The sequence below is a fragment of the Mastigoproctus giganteus genome, chromosome 9, assembly GCF_048544385.1.
Source record: "Mastigoproctus giganteus isolate SK-2022 chromosome 9, ASM4854438v1, whole genome shotgun sequence".
NCBI lineage: Eukaryota > Metazoa > Arthropoda > Arachnida > Uropygi > Thelyphonidae > Mastigoproctus > Mastigoproctus giganteus.
In genome coordinates, this window is record NC_143583.1 from 156,314,692 (window position 1) to 156,333,794 (window position 19,103).

The window sequence follows — 19,103 nt, forward strand, 5'->3', positions numbered from 1 at the left end:
AAAGCAAAACTCTCGCGTTTGCCCATGATTTTCGCGATTTCTAAACAAAAAAAACCCGACATCCCTGCCATAAATAACGAAACAATTTGTCCTTTTGCGGTGCGACGAAACAACAATCGACGCGACTTACTAAACAAACTAAACCAAAGATAATAGGTACACTAATCTCCCAATGACGACTTATAACGGCGCTTATTTGCGACTTCGAAAACATCTGTTTATACCTATTCTAGTTATTACTTGAATTTTATGATTTCTTGTTGTTTGTTGTTTTTTTTTTTTTTTTTTCCTAATTTGGAGTCTTGAAGTACCTTTAATAAAGTTGGAAAAATGAACGAAGATAATCAGTGTTAGATTGGAGAGAAAGCTGCTGTCCACAGAGAAAAGAGATGGATGTTTGCCTATTTATGTTATTATTTAGTCCACCTTATGGGAAAAAAAATATATATGTATATCGGCGAAATCAGGAGACATCATACGTAAAACACTTTAAATGGGTGAAAAGCTATGAATCTTTGTATATTTAAAGTGCATGAATATTTTTGTTTCTTACGCATTTGAAACGAAACTGCATCCATTCATGTATGAAATATTTTACAATCAAAATATTGCAGTACATTCAGCAAATACTGGTTTCAGAAAACTATGGAAATGCTGACTAATTTGTCTTACGTTTTCTAGACGGAGGAGGAGGCATGGGTTTATGACCCCGTTTACTTCCTTATAACCAAACTGCGTGTCAGGCGAACATCCAGTGTCATCCCACAGACTTCGATTGACGTAACAGGGCTGAGAAGGGGAAGGTTTCTTCGTAGGACAGTTTACATAGGGCTGCGGTGGAGACTCAGGGTTTGTGGAAGCATTTGTCTGGTAGCCTAAGAAGTAAATAAAGGAAGATATTCGCTTAAACGAATACAGTACAAAGAAAAGAAAAAAAAAAAAAGCAAGGTGCACAGCAACAATTAACATTTGTTTTAAATTGATTTGAGATTAAAATAGATTTGTCTTCAATTCGCCTTTCTGTATTCAGTCTCTGTATTCAATTTCAATTAAATTTATCATTTAAATGATAAATTTAATTGAAATTGAATTTTAAATTAAATTCAATTTAAATAAAAGTGCCTATTATGCAAAAACTGTTCATAATTTCGTGTCGGATTACATTGTCCAACAAAAAAAAATTTTTTTTCATACCTCAGGAGCAAAAGTTGTGGATTATAAAGGAAATTGATTTCAAATTATGTCTGTCACATCTCGATGAAAGATATACTGAAATTTTAGTAATACAAGGAACGACCAATGTACTACATACATTATGTTTCCTTAGAAACATTTGCCACTTAACAGAATTTTTCTTTCCCTCTTAAGAAACCAGCTGTAATCTCCCATCCTGGTGTTATCCTAGCGACCTTATCACCGCTTTTCCATCGTGGATATGTCCTGATGAAAGTTAATTTACATCTCCCAAATTTTGAGACGGAAAATGTGCGATGGCAATGAAAAAAATAAATAATAATAATAGTAAATTTCAAAGACATTCGGCAGCATATTGTAATAACATTACAGTGAAGTTGACACTAGAGATTCATAATTATCTTCTTTCCTTCCTTCTCCAAGAAATATATGCATAACTACAGTACTTTAAATCGCCAAGCTGCTAGTTCAGTATTCTGTAGCTTTGTTATAAGATACCAAGTTGAATAGATCATTTTTGAGGAGTTTCTTTATTTGAGGGCCAATGAAAATTCCTTATTTCAGTTTGGCATCTGTTAAATTGGCAAATACTTTCCTTAGGTAGCAGACTTCACTTCCCTCTTCATCCAGAGCCTTAACAAAATCCTCCAGTGGAACATATTTTTTGTTACTTCTCTCTGGTAAAAATTCTTCCTTTTCTCACTGATGAAACTTTTTATGTTCGTTTTTTGATACCTAGCGTTTGGGTTGCCCAGGGTACCCGATTATTTGCTGGTTCCCATTGGTCTAGCACTTCTTCCATTGGGTACGGATATTTTATTTATTTCTTTTTTTGCTCTGTTGTTAGAGTAGTAAAGAGCTGTAGAATAGAGGTTTCCTAGGTCAGCCACGGCACATGCGTAGTTGTGACCCACTTCCTCGTGGTGTAGACGGGCACTGGGCAGGCTTTCCAGCAAATCGCTTCCTTGTGGCGACACACCCACACTTCTGGCCTTTTACAGAGAAAAGTGTTCATCACAGTGTATCAAGGCTGGGTCGAACTGACGCAGAAGCGAAATTGCTCGAAATTGTGGCCAAACCGAAAGTCTTTTTTCGGGGTTTGGTAGCATACCAATAGAAATGTGAATGATCTTGTCACCACGTGACGTGATTCCCATCACTCCATTGTCTTGGGTTGGACCACAGCATTAGTCTGATTTTGTCTGTTGTCAGTGTTTCAAATTTACGCTTAGGGTAATGACAAATTTCTGCTCAGGAAATGTCTAATAGTTCGTTCTGAAGTGAATTGTAAAAGCATAGATTCCATTCCTGGAGGTTTGTAGAATATTTTTATTATTTTAACAATTTTAAAATTTCAGGAGCCGATTGATCAAAAATTAATAATTTTCTAATAATGTTTTTTATGTAATGTTATAGTTGCCTATTAAGTTAAGTTGTGGGCATGGTTTTATAGTGTTTAGTACTTTATTAAGTAGCATAAAAATTTCTGCAAATATTGGCAATTCTTGTAGATAGAATGCGATTTCTGACTTTCCCGAACATTTTTAATATGCCAGAACACTTCTTTCTGTCTCCTTTAGACAACAGATTACGCTATATTATATTTTTACAGCATCTCAAGTTGAGCGCCTTTCTTTGAAAAGAAAGGAGATGGTTAACATCATGAGAAGATGCCAAACAATAAAATTAGAGGCATAACGTGAATCGTGGCAAAAACTTAAGAAACATTACCAAATGAATTAAAACAGTTGATTACTTTTAATTTCAAGTCAAGGTGGCAAACAGCATCAAGAAAGCATGAGTAATTTCTTAATAAAAACAAGGAGTGGATTGAAACTAGCTTAAGTTTCCTAGTTAACGTTCCCGAGTGATAAAGAAATATCGCGAGGAATTTGGGCGTAAGTTTTCGAGAACAACTGGAAGATTTTCTTAGTCAATTTTTGATTTCCTCAGATGCATAAATTTCTAGTATCAGAAAGCTACCCAAAAGAAAGTTACGATATTTGTCAAAGGTTGTCTTAACACTTCTAGTAGAATCTGATGCTGCTATATCCACACCATCATCACAATTTGCATCAAAGAGTGACACGCCTAAGCCAGAGTAACACGACTAACAGCTCAGTCGTGTTACTTAGTGATAGTGTTTCTAGTGACTCCGATTTAATTTAACTTAACTCGGAATCCTCTATTAATTGAAATTTGTATGTGCATACTATGAATAATGGGAATTAATGAAAACATGTACTTTGTTCATGTTTTGACAACACTCCTTTATTTATATCTTATTTTTCACAAATATTGATATAAATTGCAGCCATTATCAACCCACTGCAGGATGGAAGCCTCCTCAACAATTAATGTTGAGGGAAATGGACCATAATCTGCCACACTGGTCCAGTGCGGGTTGGCAGATTGACCGTATTTAGCAGTCAGGGGCGGCTAAATACGGTCGCCCGGTATACTCAAGGAGCGTCTGCCACTGCGCTCCCGCTCCTGACCACTCCGCTACCGAGGCCTTAAGATCAAATATAGTTGGAGTTAATCCCTCTCCTATAAATTAACTGCTGGCAGGCCTCTTGCCTGTATGCATACCCGGTTTTTGGAAGCGTCGGCAAGATGAGTCTGTCAGCAGGTAAGAATTTAATCTCTTTGTAATTATCTTAGATTTCCTGTTTTATATTGTAACGGTAACTTAATTTAATACTTTACAACAATAATTTGTAATTATAATATTGGTAATTGTAATAATGTAAATTGATAACTGTAATATTCTAAAACCAACAGCTCTGTCTGATGATGGGTATTAGTAAGATACCCTAAACGTCATAGTAACGTAGGCAAACAGCAAGAGTGGTTTTAATATAATAATAGCCTAAATGGTTTGAGAATTAAAAACAATACGCGTTTTTGATAATTATATCCATTCCCATGACTCTAAGAAGTATTTCAGTGTTTTGCCATACAGTAAGGGTTTTTGACCACTATTTCGTGAAAATTCGCTACTGTGTGACGTTGGGGTACCGCCCTACATGAGATACTATACATGTCTACATGCTGAACAATGTTTTTCTGTTGCACAACTGTTCCACACAGTATTTTGAGTATTTTGTGAAACCTCCCTGTACACAAGTAAGTAACCCAATTTAGCTTAAGATCAATGAAAGTCGCGGTACTTTAATGCACTTGAACATACTTTCATATTGTTCTTTCAAGTCTATAAAAATTAAAGTAAATAATGGTAATGCATTTCCATTGCAAAACTGCTTTTAAAAACTTAATTTTGAGGCATCTGTAAATATACGCCATTCATTAGGATTGTGTTCCATGCCCAGTTCGTTCAGAAGACTACTAATATTTTACAAAAACATATACCGCATTCCATAAAGAAATATTTTGAAATCCCGTTGAGAGATTTTCGATATGCTGTGATTTTAGTTCTTGTTTCAAGTTACTTCCACTGTTGTAACCCTGAACCAATGCGTTCTGCTTGCTTTTTTTAGATAAGTTTAAACCACGAACTGTCATTTCCCTCTTCTTGCTTAAGTGCAACGCGTTATAATTTTCTGGTTGGTAGTCGAAATCTGTAAGTGATCCAGCAAAGTCTGCAACACAAGAATCCTCGCTATACTCTCTACTGCTTCCTTTATCCGTGATTTTGGCGGGATCTGGTTTCAAGAGGCCTTCATTATGTGCAACAGATCTTATTGCAGATAAGGTGTTAGGATATTTTATGCTATGCTTGCGTTTTCTGGATTGCAGAAATGGCAATCGTCAATATTGTTAAACGGTTTTCGCCACTCTATAGGAACAGCAAAAGGCATACTACTTAATTTTCTCAATTAGTCAACATCTTTAGATTTATGGTGCAGCAGATACGTGGAGCCCAAGTTCTGTCCTGATCATCAAAGTATAAAGAATACGCACCTGTAATAATATATTAATTTTCTTTTTGAGTTTTTGTTATAAACTCTCCAAAATGTGGCAGAAATTGTTGGGGTGATTCAGACACTTCATTTCTTCTGCTTAAACATTTTAAAAATACTGTACATGTACTAAGTAAAACACAAGAAACCATCAATATGCAACAGATACACAGATAAACTGTACACTTACACTACAACTGTGTTTCCATTACTGAACGAGAGAAAGGTGAGAGATAGACAGATAAGGCTGAGCATGTCATATGCGATCTTTATAATGGTGGAGTCTCACCACCGAGAAGAGACTCGAAAGGTCGGACATTGGACTGGTTGTTAAAGAGCACAGGAGACCCGTTCCTGTATTTAGTTGGGGAAGAAAATTTGTAGTTTCGCTACTGCATCTGTAGTCCGATTGGTGAATTCAGCGCATACTATCGTTAGCGAGGCGTTGCACTTTCGAAAAGTATTCACTCGACGGATTCTAAGGCCTCCAACACCAGAATTAAAGGAACGATAACAGTGTATGTTCCCTGCTTGGACGGTATGAGCTCGAAGGAGACGCCTTCTTAGAACTTAGTGACTGGAAATTAATCCTGAGTGCACTGTTACACACCAGAAAGCAAACTTACACATTCAGAATGACACCATACAGGCTCACCCCTCACCGAAAGGAGGCCTATATCAAAGCAACAGCTGGGAAAATGTTACTGTATTCTGGGATGATAAACGAGTGATTTTGGAAATTTGTCTGAAGAGTGGAGAAACCGTGACGGGTGACAAATACTGTGATTATTTCTGAACCATTTAAAGTCAGCAATTCAAAAGAAAACGTCGATATATTTTATCTTCAAATAGGCCTACGAGGTTGGGAAAGTTCATGTTCATAATGATTACACTCAACACCAACCATGCGATTAAATAAAATATTTTTACTGAAATTATAGGAATGATGAAAACTGATCTATTTACATTAAAAGCTATAAAATAGTTAAAATAATGACTAAAATACCGGTAACCTTTGCTTTCGGAAGCGACAGCCTCCTTTCTTAACAGGATACTTCTGTTATACAGCACATCCTTAAGTAGCAGGTTCACGGCACTCACACACATGGTCCCACAGGAACATGATCGGTATTCCCCACCTGCGCACTTCAACCGGAAATGGCTCGGGAGCGTGCAATACGGAACCGATCGTCCCGTCCGAGGACAGCAGCCTGAAGATGGGGATACAAACGCATACCCCTATCTCTATTAACAATGTTGTTGTTAGATGAACTAATTCGCAAGTCCCAGAATCCATGTGCACGGTCCACAATGACCGCATCTTTTGGGTAGATCTGATGTTTCTTCTCCCAAAAATGCTCCGCCACAGCAGACTTCCCATAATTCATGGTGTTTATAACATTCATGTGCTCTCAGACGATCTTTGAACCGCTGCCCCGTCTCCCCAACATAACCCTCCCCACAATCTGGCACCTAATCTCATAGACTACCCCACTACTAGCATCTTTTCTTATGGGGTCTTTAACTTGAGAAACCACCGTGTGCAACCTCTGTCCCAGAAGCTGCACACAGCGGGTCTGGCACTCACGTAATGCTCGTGCAATACGTTCAGAAGGCCCGGATAGTAAGGAATGTATGCAGTGGCGACTGGTGCGGCCGGCTAGAATTGGACTCTGTGACCCTACTAATTTCCTTTTCTCTGTCCTCGGGGGTACTGTAGTGGAACCTAACCCTATCCAACAATGCCTTGGCCACACTATTCTTGTGTTGATTAGTTTGCGGCGAGCTATAATGAATATACTGGCTCCGGCACATCGGCTTTCTGTAAACTTCAGTTTTTAGCCTAAAACCTTTTCTGACCACCAATATATCAAGGAACGGGAGGGTTCCAGCTGCTTCCACCTCAGAGGTAAATTTAATGAAAGGTGAGAAGCTATTAAGCACATCATACTATTAAGTACTTCATCTTCCTTACCTCTCTGTATAATGGTAAACGTGTCATCCACGTACCTTTTCCACTTATGAATGGGGAACTCCAACCCATCAAAGATCCTATTTTCCAGTTCCTCCATGGCTAGATTGGCCACAATGGCGCCAATAGGGGAACCCATGGCTGTGCCATGAACCTGCTTATACATAACCTCTTGAAAGACCATAGTAGCAGTACTAGACAGGCAAAACTCTACACCCGTACAAATATCATCAGTGCTTAGAAGAGACCTGGTATTTAAAGTATCATCATTCTCCAAAGCCATTCTTGCGCATTGAATAAAATAGTAGTGGGGTAGTCAATGAGATTAGATGCCCGGATTGTGGGGATGTTTGATGGGGATACATGTAAAGAGATACTACATCAAATGAAATCATAATCTCCCCTTCCCTTATAATCCGATCTTCAACAAAACCCTTACTGTCCTTGATAACAAAACTAGAACGACCCACTATAGGGGCAATCAGCCAGGCTAAAAGTCTCGATAGGACATGGGTAGGGCTACCTACAAAGGACACGATTGGTCTAAGTGGAACACCCACTTTATGCGTCTTCGGGAGACCGCAGAACCTGGGCAGCCGGCATCCTGCTGCATGCAAAGACCAGAATACCTCCTTGAATATCTTTCCTGCCTTCAGCCAGCGTTGTATGATACTATTAACCTGCCGTTCTAGGCCAACCAACGTATTTCTCTGGGTAACCCTATACGTAGTGGCGTCCTGTAAAAGATCTAAGGTTTTTTTTTTATGGTAATCATCTTTATCTAGCCATGGAGGAACTGGAAAATGGGATCTTTGATAGGTTGGAGTTCCCCATTCATAAGCGGAAAAGGTACGTGGATGACACGTTTACCATTATACAGAAAGGTAAGGAAGATGAAGTACTTAATGTGCTTAATAGCTTCTCACCTTTCATTCAATTTACCTCTGAGGTGGAAGCAGCTGGAACCCTACCCAGAAGATGCGGTCATTGTGGACCGTGCACATGGGTTCTGGGACTTGCGAATTAGTTCATCTAACAACATTATTAATAGAGATAGGGGTGTGCGTTCGCATCCCCTTCTTCAGGCTGTTGTCCTCGGACGGGACGATCGGTTCCGTATAGGACGCTCCCGAGCCATTTCCGGTTGCAGTGCGCAGGTGGGGAATACCGATTATGTTCCTGTGGGACCACGTGTGTGAATGCCGTGAACCTGCTACTTAAGGATGTGCTGTATAACAGAAGTATCCTGTTGAGAAAGGAGGCTGTCGCTTCCGAAAGCAAAGGTTACCGGTATTTTAAGGAGTTGTCATTTTATCGCTTTTAATGTAAAAAGATCAGTTTTTATTATTCATTGTACATATAATTTCAGTAAAAATATTTTATTTAATCGCATGGTTGGTGTTGAGTGTAATCATTATGAACGTCGATATATTTTAATTGAGGTATTCACAGTCCTGGTTTGCTGCCTCAGGTGTGTACCTATAGCATAATGGTGCCCGTCCTCGCATTCACCCTACAAGGAATCAGTTATAGGAGATAAAATCTGAGGTATTACTCCATCCTTCTTATTCACTGAACTTATTTCAATGTGATTATCACCTCTATGATCAATAATAGAACAGCACCTCACATCGGTTAAAAAGGTCAAGATGGTGGTGTACGAGTGGCTTCAGACAGACAACTTCTCCCGAGATTCAAACATTAAGTGCAGCATTGCTTAGACCAGAAAAAGAAGGGCGTGGACATTTAGGATTTTTTTTTTTTTTTTTTTTTTTTTTTTGCTGCTCCTACTCGCGCGATTGTCGGAGGTGATCTACGATGCAATCAGTTGCCCGAGAGGTTGTAATTTATAGATAGCATTCCAGTCTATTGATTTAAGCTCTTGAAAATGACTTTGAAATGGATTAATCTCCCATACCTGTAAGCAATCAGTACTTTTCAGCATGTGGAGGCAAACAATAAAATGCTCAAAAACAAAACGGTATTCGTGTTCAATCTGCTGCCCCAAGAGCGAGTGACGGGATACGGCCGCTTGAAGGTTTCCGTGTTAACATTGCACTAATTACAGTATAATTTGATTTAATAGTAGTAATATGAGGATTTAATCCTCATATTACAACCCAAGGAATTGTAATATGAGGGGCTTTCTATATTTCCAACAATTGGAAGGGGGGGGGGAACTTCTTTTTAAAAGTTTGGAAGTCACTATTCGTTTTTTTTTTCTAGACTTGCTGAATCACAATTAAAAAATGCGGTTTCCTTATACAATGGATGCCGCTTATCGTGACATCCATTGTATTCAGGACAGCTGAATTGATAATAATAACCGATGAAACAAGAATGCAGCTTTTCAGAGTTGTTGATGCAGAACGGAAATGTGTACATAAAAAAGGTGGAAGTAGACGGGAAGAGCATATCACAATCAAAGCAGTATAAAATACTTTATTTTTACGTTTCACTGTTTCTTCAAGAAAGTCATCAAATAAATAAAACTGTCCTAATGTTTTTGGAAATATTGTACATGCAAACTAATAGTTAAGAAAGGAGGAATTGCCTCTGAGGTCTTGCACTTCTGTGCTGATACTCTCCGTTGTTGAATTAACTATGCAAATAATTTATATGAATTCGTCACACTCGTAGACAGAATCAATGATCCAATGCACTACGGAATCGGTGGCCCACGGACCCCAAAATTACATCGAATCACCAACCCAAATCTTTGAGTGCGATAAGACAATAAGTTCATAATTTAAATACTTTGAAACCAATTTAAACAATGAGTCCATACTTTAAAAGCAAATGTTAAAAATATTAAGAATGCACTAAAACATTAAGGAATTAAAAGAATTTTGTTACTACCAGTGGCGGATTTAGCATTTGAGAGGTCCCAGGCGCAGTTCAATTTTGAGCCCCCCCCTCTAAATATTTTCGGTACCACTATAGTGTGCATTCTATGCGCACGTTTTTACTATAGCACGCGCTCTAAATTTGGTGTTGTGATTTTAATCATTTTGGTTGCGCAATCCTTTCATACATTTTTTAACTGTTTAAATTAAAAAAATGACACAACTACCATCCTTCCCAAATCTAACATTAATACATAAAATCTAGCATTAATGATAATATGTATTCTACTTCAGATTCACTCAGTTCGCATAGATATTTCATATAATATGTGGGGATATTCGCATAAGAGTTTACTAACTTCTCATATTAAATTATAGTTTTATTCAGTAACGGTAATAAAGATGACTGTAAAAATTTAAAATGAATTTTTTTTTTTTTTTTTTTTTTTTTGAGACCTAAGATTTGAGGCCCCCTCAAATCTCAGGTCTCAAACCTGAAGTGCGGAAATCCGCCACTGGTTACTACCCTGAAGCGGACAAGGCTTTTCGGCTAAAGTTATGATCACAGGAAAGTGAAACCGCGAGTTGTGTGACAGAATTTATAGCATAGAGATCAGTTGCTATCTTGGCGCATGCGCGTAAAGGAGCAGGAATCCGAGTTACAACATGATTACACCAAATCATGTTGGATGCTAAGTATTTTTGCTTCGTTAAATAGAAAGGTATGGTCTTCACTGATCGCATGGAATGCAAGTTCCGAAGCAGTGGAGCGGGGACGCAAGGACGGACGTTGAATGTTGTTTCATTCTCGTATTGAGTGTACAGCGAGCAGCGGCGTTCCTAGGGTATGTGGCGTCCAGGTGCCAATCGCAATATGCCCCCTTTAAAATTTCTTTATATGTGTAAGTTTCAGGTGTCCCTTGAAAGTTGGCGCACAAGTGCAGTGTATCCCTTTCACCCTAGGGACGCCCGCCCCTGACAGCGAGTAGATACCTCAATACGAGAATGAAGCAACATTCAACGTCTGCCCTTGCGTCCCGCTACTGTGGTTCGGAACTTGCATTCCATGCGATCAGTGAAGACCACACCTTTCTATTTAACGAAGCAAAAATACTTAGCATCCAACATGATTACACCAAATTATTAATTGCTGAGACTAGTAATTAAATTACATCAAAATTCAGTCAATGTACGTCGCCCCTACCCCATCTCAGATTCCTGGTCCTTTACGCGCATGCGCCAAGATAGCAACTGATCTCCATGCTATAAATCTGTCACACAAGGCGAGGTTTCACTTTCCTGTGATCATAACTTTATTATTAGCATATGGTACAAGGAAGCCTAAGCTTATGCTGCACCAGCCAAAAAAAAAAAGAAGATTCTGAATTACCCAGAGAGAGAGAGAGAGTTAGTCGAAAACTTCCGCTTCAGGGCAGTAACAAAATTCTTTTAATTTCTTAATGTTTCAGTGCATTCTTGATGTTTTTAACATTTGTTTTTTAAAGTGTTTAAAGGATGGACTCATTGTTTGAATTGGTTTCAAAGCATTTAAATTGTTTTTAAAGTATGTACTTATTGTCTTCTCGCACTCAAAGATTTAGGTTGGTGATTCGATGTAATTTTGAGGTGCGTGGGCCACCGATTCCGTGGTGCATTGGATCATTGATTCTGTCTAAGAGTATGACGAATTAATGTAAAGTATTTGCATAGTTAATTCAACAACGGAGAGTTCATGTATCAAAAACTTAACCTTATGTAGCTCTCCCCCCCCCCCAGGCTTTCGCCCATATGCTACTCTGTACTTTGTTGTGACTTTTCCTGGTTAGGAATACCACAGCAAACAGTCAGTCAGTCTTTGACCATTAACATAAAATTTTTAGAACGACCTTTGGTCTTGTGGCAGGGACGTCATCGCCGCCCCCACCACGAGGAGGTAGGTCGCCTTATCTAACAAAACCAGTTCGACTCCCGGTCAGATAACCAAAAAAACAGATCTAATTCTAAATCCATTTCTTTGTCATTTAAGCTATTCTTACATTAAAGAGGTACAGCCTCCTCTTTCAGTTCATACAACCCATATGACAATTATAAATACCGGAGTCACACCAGACCCAAGCAGCCGGCCCATGCCCCTGTCTAACGTTCAGATCTGCAGAAATCTCCGCAAGCATTTGTGGACTGAGTTGAATAGCACAAACCTACAGCAGAGACCGCCGACCCAAGAGGGTCCCCAGCTAATCACCAAAATCGGTTTTTCTTTTCAGAATATCAACCGCTCGGACATAATCTGGGCAGATCTTACCGACGGCAACTTCCTCCGCCAATAGTCACACTTTGGCGACTCATTTTTCCTTTTACAGTTTCTGTACACATAACCCCGTCCAGCACAATACTCGCAGAACTCCTCTGCATCACAATGCTTGGCCACATGGCCGAATGTCATACATCTATAACATTGGATCGGGGGTCAACAAATCCCGGACCCGATACGAACTCCAGTCCGCATATATTCTACAACAACGGAGAATATCGGCACAGAAGTGTTCATAGAGGTAATTCCTCCTTTCCTTAACTAATTGATATATAACGTAGAACGTATTGAGCCATTGCAGCTCTGTCACCTATTAAATACAAACCAATAAAAACAAATAAAGAATATATTAAAAGCAAGAATTATAATATGATAAATGCTAACACTTTTGCTTTAGCCATTGTATCTGGTCAAGTTGGGTACGGATGAACTGTTTGTTTGTGTAATGGTACCTTATTTTAACATCATACAAGATAATAGGAATAAAAGAGCTGTATACATAAGCTGTAGGGATCTACCCTTCAACCCTCAATGCTCTCCTAGTAATACAGGAAATCATGGAAATGAAGTTTTCGATTTTCTCTCTTATTGTCTTCATATGTATGTGATGAAAGACCACTTGTTATTTAGAGTGATATCAAGAAATTTAACAGCCTGGTTGTTAGTAATTGACTGTTAATCCTGATTGTGGGAGATCTGATGACACTGAGTTTGCATTTAAGTATTAATTTAATTTGTAGGTACCCAGGACATAAGATTTGCCAGAATTTAGTTTGCCTGTACTTCAATAGCAGAGCGTTAGATGCCTTCAGTAACCCGGTTTTCAGCATAAGATGGTGAAGTTTTGAAATCTAAATGCGCCCAGAAGCATATTTCCAAGACCCCAGCACTGGGGGCAGTTTCTCTGATTATTCCTTGGGTGATGAAATTAAATTTAATTCTCATTTTTCTGTGGCTAAAGGTTACTGGTAAGAAACCAGTACACCTCCCTGGAACATTCCTTGTTTAGTTCTTTTCTATTTTTCGCAACGTGTCAAATCGGGATGTTAGGTAATCACTTCCACTGCACATGCGTCAACCGCGATGAGAGTAAAAAAAAGCGATAACAAAAATAGATCTGGTTGCAGTAAACGTCTTTTTTTTTCTAGTAATGCAAGGCTACGCCATACTGACTAACTGGCAATGTTCGCTTATCACGTTATTAAACTTTAGAAATATTAAAGAGATCACTCACTGCTGTAGAGCTCGCTCATCTCGGGGATAATCTTGGTTTTGATCGATGTTTCATCCAACAAAATAACATATTCCTTACGAGTTTCCATCCACATTTCTTTATATGGCATGCTTGTTGGATAAAGGTACAGTCCACCTGCAGATTCAAAGGGAATAAACAACTTTAATCAAATTTAGTTCTTCAGATAAAAAAAAAAAAAAAAAAGCGCGAGTTGGAGATGATAATGAGTAAATCGCTTGTATAGCTGATTTTATCCATTGATCGTTTTATGTGTAAATAAAGTACCATTTTTGTTATTTTTAAAACGTTTTTTCATGAGATGTCTTCGAATTTAATAGTCCTTTACTGTTAATTACAACAAAATCAGCCGAGAGAGAGAGAGACTCACTAAGATACCTTACATTGTATTCTATTATACGTGAAAAAAAAAAAAAAAAACTTTAAATCAAATATTGTACAACCTAAATTTATTACAGTATTATCTTGCCGTCTGTTGAAAGAAAGAGCATTTGACACATGAAACTTACTGACTGACGTTTTCGCTTCCCGAATCAGCGTTTTATCGTTATTATGAAAGCTCACAAACACGAAAGGTATAATCTGTGCTACTTAGGATTTTCATAGGTTGAAAGCTGAGAAGACAAGCGTGCCATTATAAAATTTAACGAAACAGGCCCACGTGCTCTGGATTCATTGAGGAATTTATTGTAGCTTAAACACAGAGCGTACAGATAAAGCAGAAATATATGAGCTTTCGGCTATATGGTAGCCTTCGTCAGAATTAAAATACATGAATGGCAGTTGGAATGAAGATGTGCACTGCCAGGTGCGTGAGACGCGAGGTTTAATTGTTTGTTGACGTCTGTGGCTGTGACGCATGATGACGTGGCCAGCGCTTGTCCAATGACAGAACTACTGACTCTGTGATCGGGTTGAGTTGGTAACCACTGTTCCTGTTTAAGGATTTATCCGAAGATTTTATATTTAATGATTCCAACCAGGTACGCTTTAGGTAATGGTGGGATCTGTCTACCACCACGACATTCGTCCATCGTCATTCTACCGGCAGACAAAGGCCGCCGTACGGTTGTAATGGATCACACTGATTACATGGCGAAAGCGCTACTACTTTTACGGGATACTACTGTATACAAACCCCTGACCATCAACCCCAACAGAGTTTTAGAACGATGGGAATCAGAGGTGAATATCCTCGTCAACAGTTGGCTGAAACAAGGGAAGATCACACAGTCAACCCGTAATCACCTCCGTGCTTCCGGATGTCAGATCCCACGGTTTTAAGGGCCTACCGAAAGTGCACAAAGAAGACACACCACTGAGACCAATTGTATCCTGCTGTGGATCACCGACTTACGAGCTGTCTAAATTTGTCTCGAGACTTCTTTCTCCTCTGGTTGGCAAGACCACCCACACCGTTTCCAACAGTGTTGAATTCATAAAGAGGATTCGCACTGTATCCATCTCGCAGAATCAAGTTATGGCATCGTTCGACGTCATATCGCTCTTTACCTCCATCCCTGGGGAACTTGCCATTTCTTGTGCAAAACAACTCTTGGACAATGATAGAACCCTCAACGAAAGAACTGGTCTCACACCCGATGACATTTCCACCGCCCTCAGACTGTGCTTAACAGGGGGTGCGATCATATTTAATGACTCAGTCTACCAGCAGATACATGGCACGGCCATGGGTTCCCCGGTCAGCTCAGTCACAGCAAACATCGTGATGGAGGAGTTAGAGGGACGTGCGTTTGCACACGCACCTGATCACATCGCCTTTTGGTGTCGCTATGTTGACGATGTGTTCGTGGTCATCCCTAGAGACTCAGGTCAGCGACTTCTATCATACCTCAACTCACTATCGCCCTTCATAAAATTCACGATTGAGCTGGAGTCGAACAACTCTTTACCATACTTAGACACACTTGTCCGACGTGAAGGCACATACCTGAGGACTACAGTTTATCGTAAGCCCATGTGTGCTGGCCAGTTTACCAACTTCCGGTCAGCACACGCGCGAGGCCACCTCCTCTCCACGGCCCGAACCTTGCTTACTCGCGCCTGGACACACTCCAGCTCCGCTGATGAAAGACGCAAAGAGGTCACTAGGGTCAAAGTAGACCTTACGAGGTGTGGCTACCCCATTGACGTCCTCGACAGGTGTGATCTACAGACACGTGACATCGTGACGACCAGCTACAACACCAACAGTGACGAGCCATCCACAAGGGCATTCATCCCATACTACCCCAACCTGTCACAACAGATCGGCAGAATCCTGAGAACGCACGGAATAAAGTGCATCCAGCTCCCAGGCAGGAAACTGCGTTCTTTCATTTCCAACGTGAAAACACCTGTCCCCACCCTTCTGCAGAGCGGTTTAGTCTACCGCATCTCTTGCCGTGACTGCACTAGCTGCTACTTCGGAGAGACTGGACGTCGACTCGAGAAACGTCTCTCGGAGCACAAAAGAGCGATCCGTTTAGCGGATATAGAACACTCAGCTATCGCCGAACATGTCTGGACAACCCACCACGACATCGACCCACACCGCGATGTCGTGGTGGTAGACAGATCCCACCATTACCTAAAGCGTACCTGGTTGGAATCATTAAATATAAAATCTTCGGATAAATCCTTAAACAGGAACAGTGGTTACCAACTCAACCCGATCACAGAGTCAGTAGTTCTGTCATTGGACAAGCGCTGGCCACGTCATCATGCGTCACAGCCACAGACGTCAACAAACAATTAAACCTCGCGTCTCACGCACCTGGCAGTGCACATCTTCATTCCAACTGCCATTCATGTATTTTAATTCTGATGAAGGCTACCATATAGCCGAAAGCTCATATATTTCTGCTTTATCTGTACGCTCTGTGTTTAAGCTACAATAAATTCCTCAATTATAAAATTTACTCAATGATATTATTGGATGGTTGGTTGACAATCAAATTCGGTTATTATTATTAGTCATATGGTAACAGGAAGCCTGAGGCTTATGCTGCACCAACCAAAAAAAAATTCAAGTTACCGTGTGTGTGAGTGAGGAATCACCAAGAAACAGAAAAATGATGATATCCAGCTCAGGACCCTGGGTTTGCCAAGCCCACACTCACCAGATGTGAGTACCTGGGGTGTTTCTCATTGGTTGCTCCTAATTAGAACTGGCAGCTACTGTCGATCAAACCGCATGTCATACAGACGGTAAAGCTAAACATTTTTTTAAACATTTTAGAATGTGATGCTGTCGCGTGATCCTAGTTTTAAGAAGCAAGACGCTCAAATTTTAGTCACATAACATAACTTTCTTTTTGCGAACAAATACTGTTCAACACTATGAAGTATACCTGTTTGTTTGTAAAAGAAGGTTTGGTTATTTACGAAAAAAATAAATAAATAATAATAACTGTGGTTACCCGCTGATACGTAAACACCAAAGAGATATGTTTCTTTAATGTTGTTGATTATATTTAATATCAAAACAAAGAAATTGTTATTGCTATCAATTTATTATGCCACCGTGGTAAAATATTTGAGCGACTCGAGACAAGATTAAGGAATAAAGCAGAAGAGAGAATGAGGGAAGAACAGTATGGATTAAGAAGAGGAATGTCAACGATTGACTGCTTTAACAGAATTGTAGAAAGACATTGGTTTGCCGAGAGCCTCTTTCTGTATTTTTAGACCTCGAAACGGCATATATTGTATAAAATTTATGTTAATAAAGAATCTTATTATATGATAGTGTGGGAAAGTCTGGAGAAAATGGTAATAGACAGGGAGGAGGTTGTAATAATTAAAAGTATTCAAAGTGTGAAAGTTGTGAGAACAAAATTTGGGGCTCAGATTGGTTTTCATTGTCCAATGGACTTCGACAGGGTAGTGTATTGTCACCACTACTTTTTATTATTGTCATTGACAATATCCTTGTAGCGGTGGATGATTAAAAAAAATGGAACAGCTGTGATGTTGTCCTCTGGGCAAACAAGGAGGAAGAACTTCAAGATAAACTGACACATTGAGAAAGTGTAGTCAGTGAGTATGGGCTTAAGCAGGCCTGGCCAACCCGCGGCCCACATTTTTTGCGACCCGACAGATGATTTTTATACTACTGACTACATCAGTGGGAAATCATTCACTAGCTGCACTAGGCACTGTAAATAACGAGAAATATTATAATACTAGACTATCTTTGCTTTTCAAATCCCACAGAACTCTGCAGATGGAAGTAATTGATTTACAGTGCACCAATGAATTAAAACACATTCACGCCACGCCATCAAAAATCAACTTTTACAACGCGTATGTGACAGCGAAACAGTATCCCAAATTAAGATTTTTTGCACAAAAAATTGTGAGCATCTTCGAATCCACATACGTTTGTGAAACTTTCTTTTCAAAAATTTAATTTATTAAAAGTAAATCTCGAGCTTCAATAACAAAGCAATTAAGATGTGCAACTACCAATATTGATATTGAAGTAGATTTTAAAAAAAAATTGAGTGATCGCATAGAAAAGCAAATATCTCAGCGATGTAGATATATAATAAAAATTAAGGAATAAATTAATTTTTAAGGCATTTGATTTTTTTTTTTTAAGATTGTTTTATTTTATGTGCGGCCCGCGGAATATTTGTAGTTCTTCAAGGCGGCCCCGCAGAACGATTTGGGTTGGCCAGACCTGGTCTAAAGATAAGTAAAAAAAAGCAAAGATGTGATGAACAGAGAGGGAGAAGCGAGTGTAAAAAGGATAAAATTAGGAAATGAAATGTTGGAAGTAGTGGACAATTTTAAGTACCTAGGGAGTGTATTAACAAAGGATGGCAGCCTCAATGTGGAGAATAGCAGCTAGTCAGAGTTTTTTTCTGTAACGTTAACGGCCTGTTATGGGGGTAGAGAAGTTGCAAGAAGTGTAAAAAGTTGGTAAATAAGGCATGTTTTGTCCCTATTTTGACCTATGCTGCTGAGACGTGGAGGACGAATAAAAATGATACCAACAGAATCCAAGCAATTGAAATGAAGGTGTTAAGGACTATGCTAGTTAAAACTAGAAGAGACAAAATAAAGAATGAACTTGGGAATAGAAAGTTTGAGGGAGAAGATGACTGCATCACGTTTGCGATGGTTTGGACACATGAAGAGAATGAACTCGAACAGAATACTAATAAGAATGTTTGAGATGAAATTGAACAAGAAGAGACCGAGAGGAAGACCCCGGTAAAGATGGAGAGATCAGATTAGGGAAGGTGTGGAAACGAAGGGAATTGAGTGGGAGAGAATGATAAGATTTAGGAAGATAGAAAAAGATGGAAGGCTTTTCCATCTGATTCACCTGACCCAACCCTAGGTTGGAACAGCGAGGAAGATACAGAACAAATAAATTGTAATGCGTTTCTCTGTCGTAGTTTCTTTGGAGCTGACATAAAGGCCTGACATAGGCTAGTGGTTAAACGTGGGCACATATGTAGGCCCGAAGAAGACCAGTGTTCAAGCGCGAGAGTGCAGTAATACACTCTTATTTGAGTGGAACGTGGTTCAAGCTCGAATGACTGCTAAATACAGTTAACGATTTTATTCCTTATCGAAATAACTAATTGTA

At 39.3% G+C, this 19,103-nt stretch overlaps 1 protein-coding gene across 3 annotated transcripts in view; it reads right to left on the bottom strand.

Moving 5' to 3' along the window:
• The window catches only part of LOC150080832 (uncharacterized), a 92,269-nt gene that overhangs the window by 19,794 nt on the left and 53,372 nt on the right, over positions 1-19,103 (bottom strand). For 2 of the 3 annotated variants that reach the window (XM_090382119.1, XM_090382117.1), the window contains exons 4-5: positions 13,481-13,615; positions 673-875 (exon numbers count right to left, since the gene is read on the bottom strand). In XM_090382119.1, the coding sequence (XP_090238245.1) occupies positions 673-875; positions 13,481-13,615 (338 nt within the window). The remainder of the gene's footprint in view (positions 1-672; positions 876-13,480; positions 13,616-19,103) is intronic. The other variant, XM_090382120.1, reaches the window with a different exon arrangement.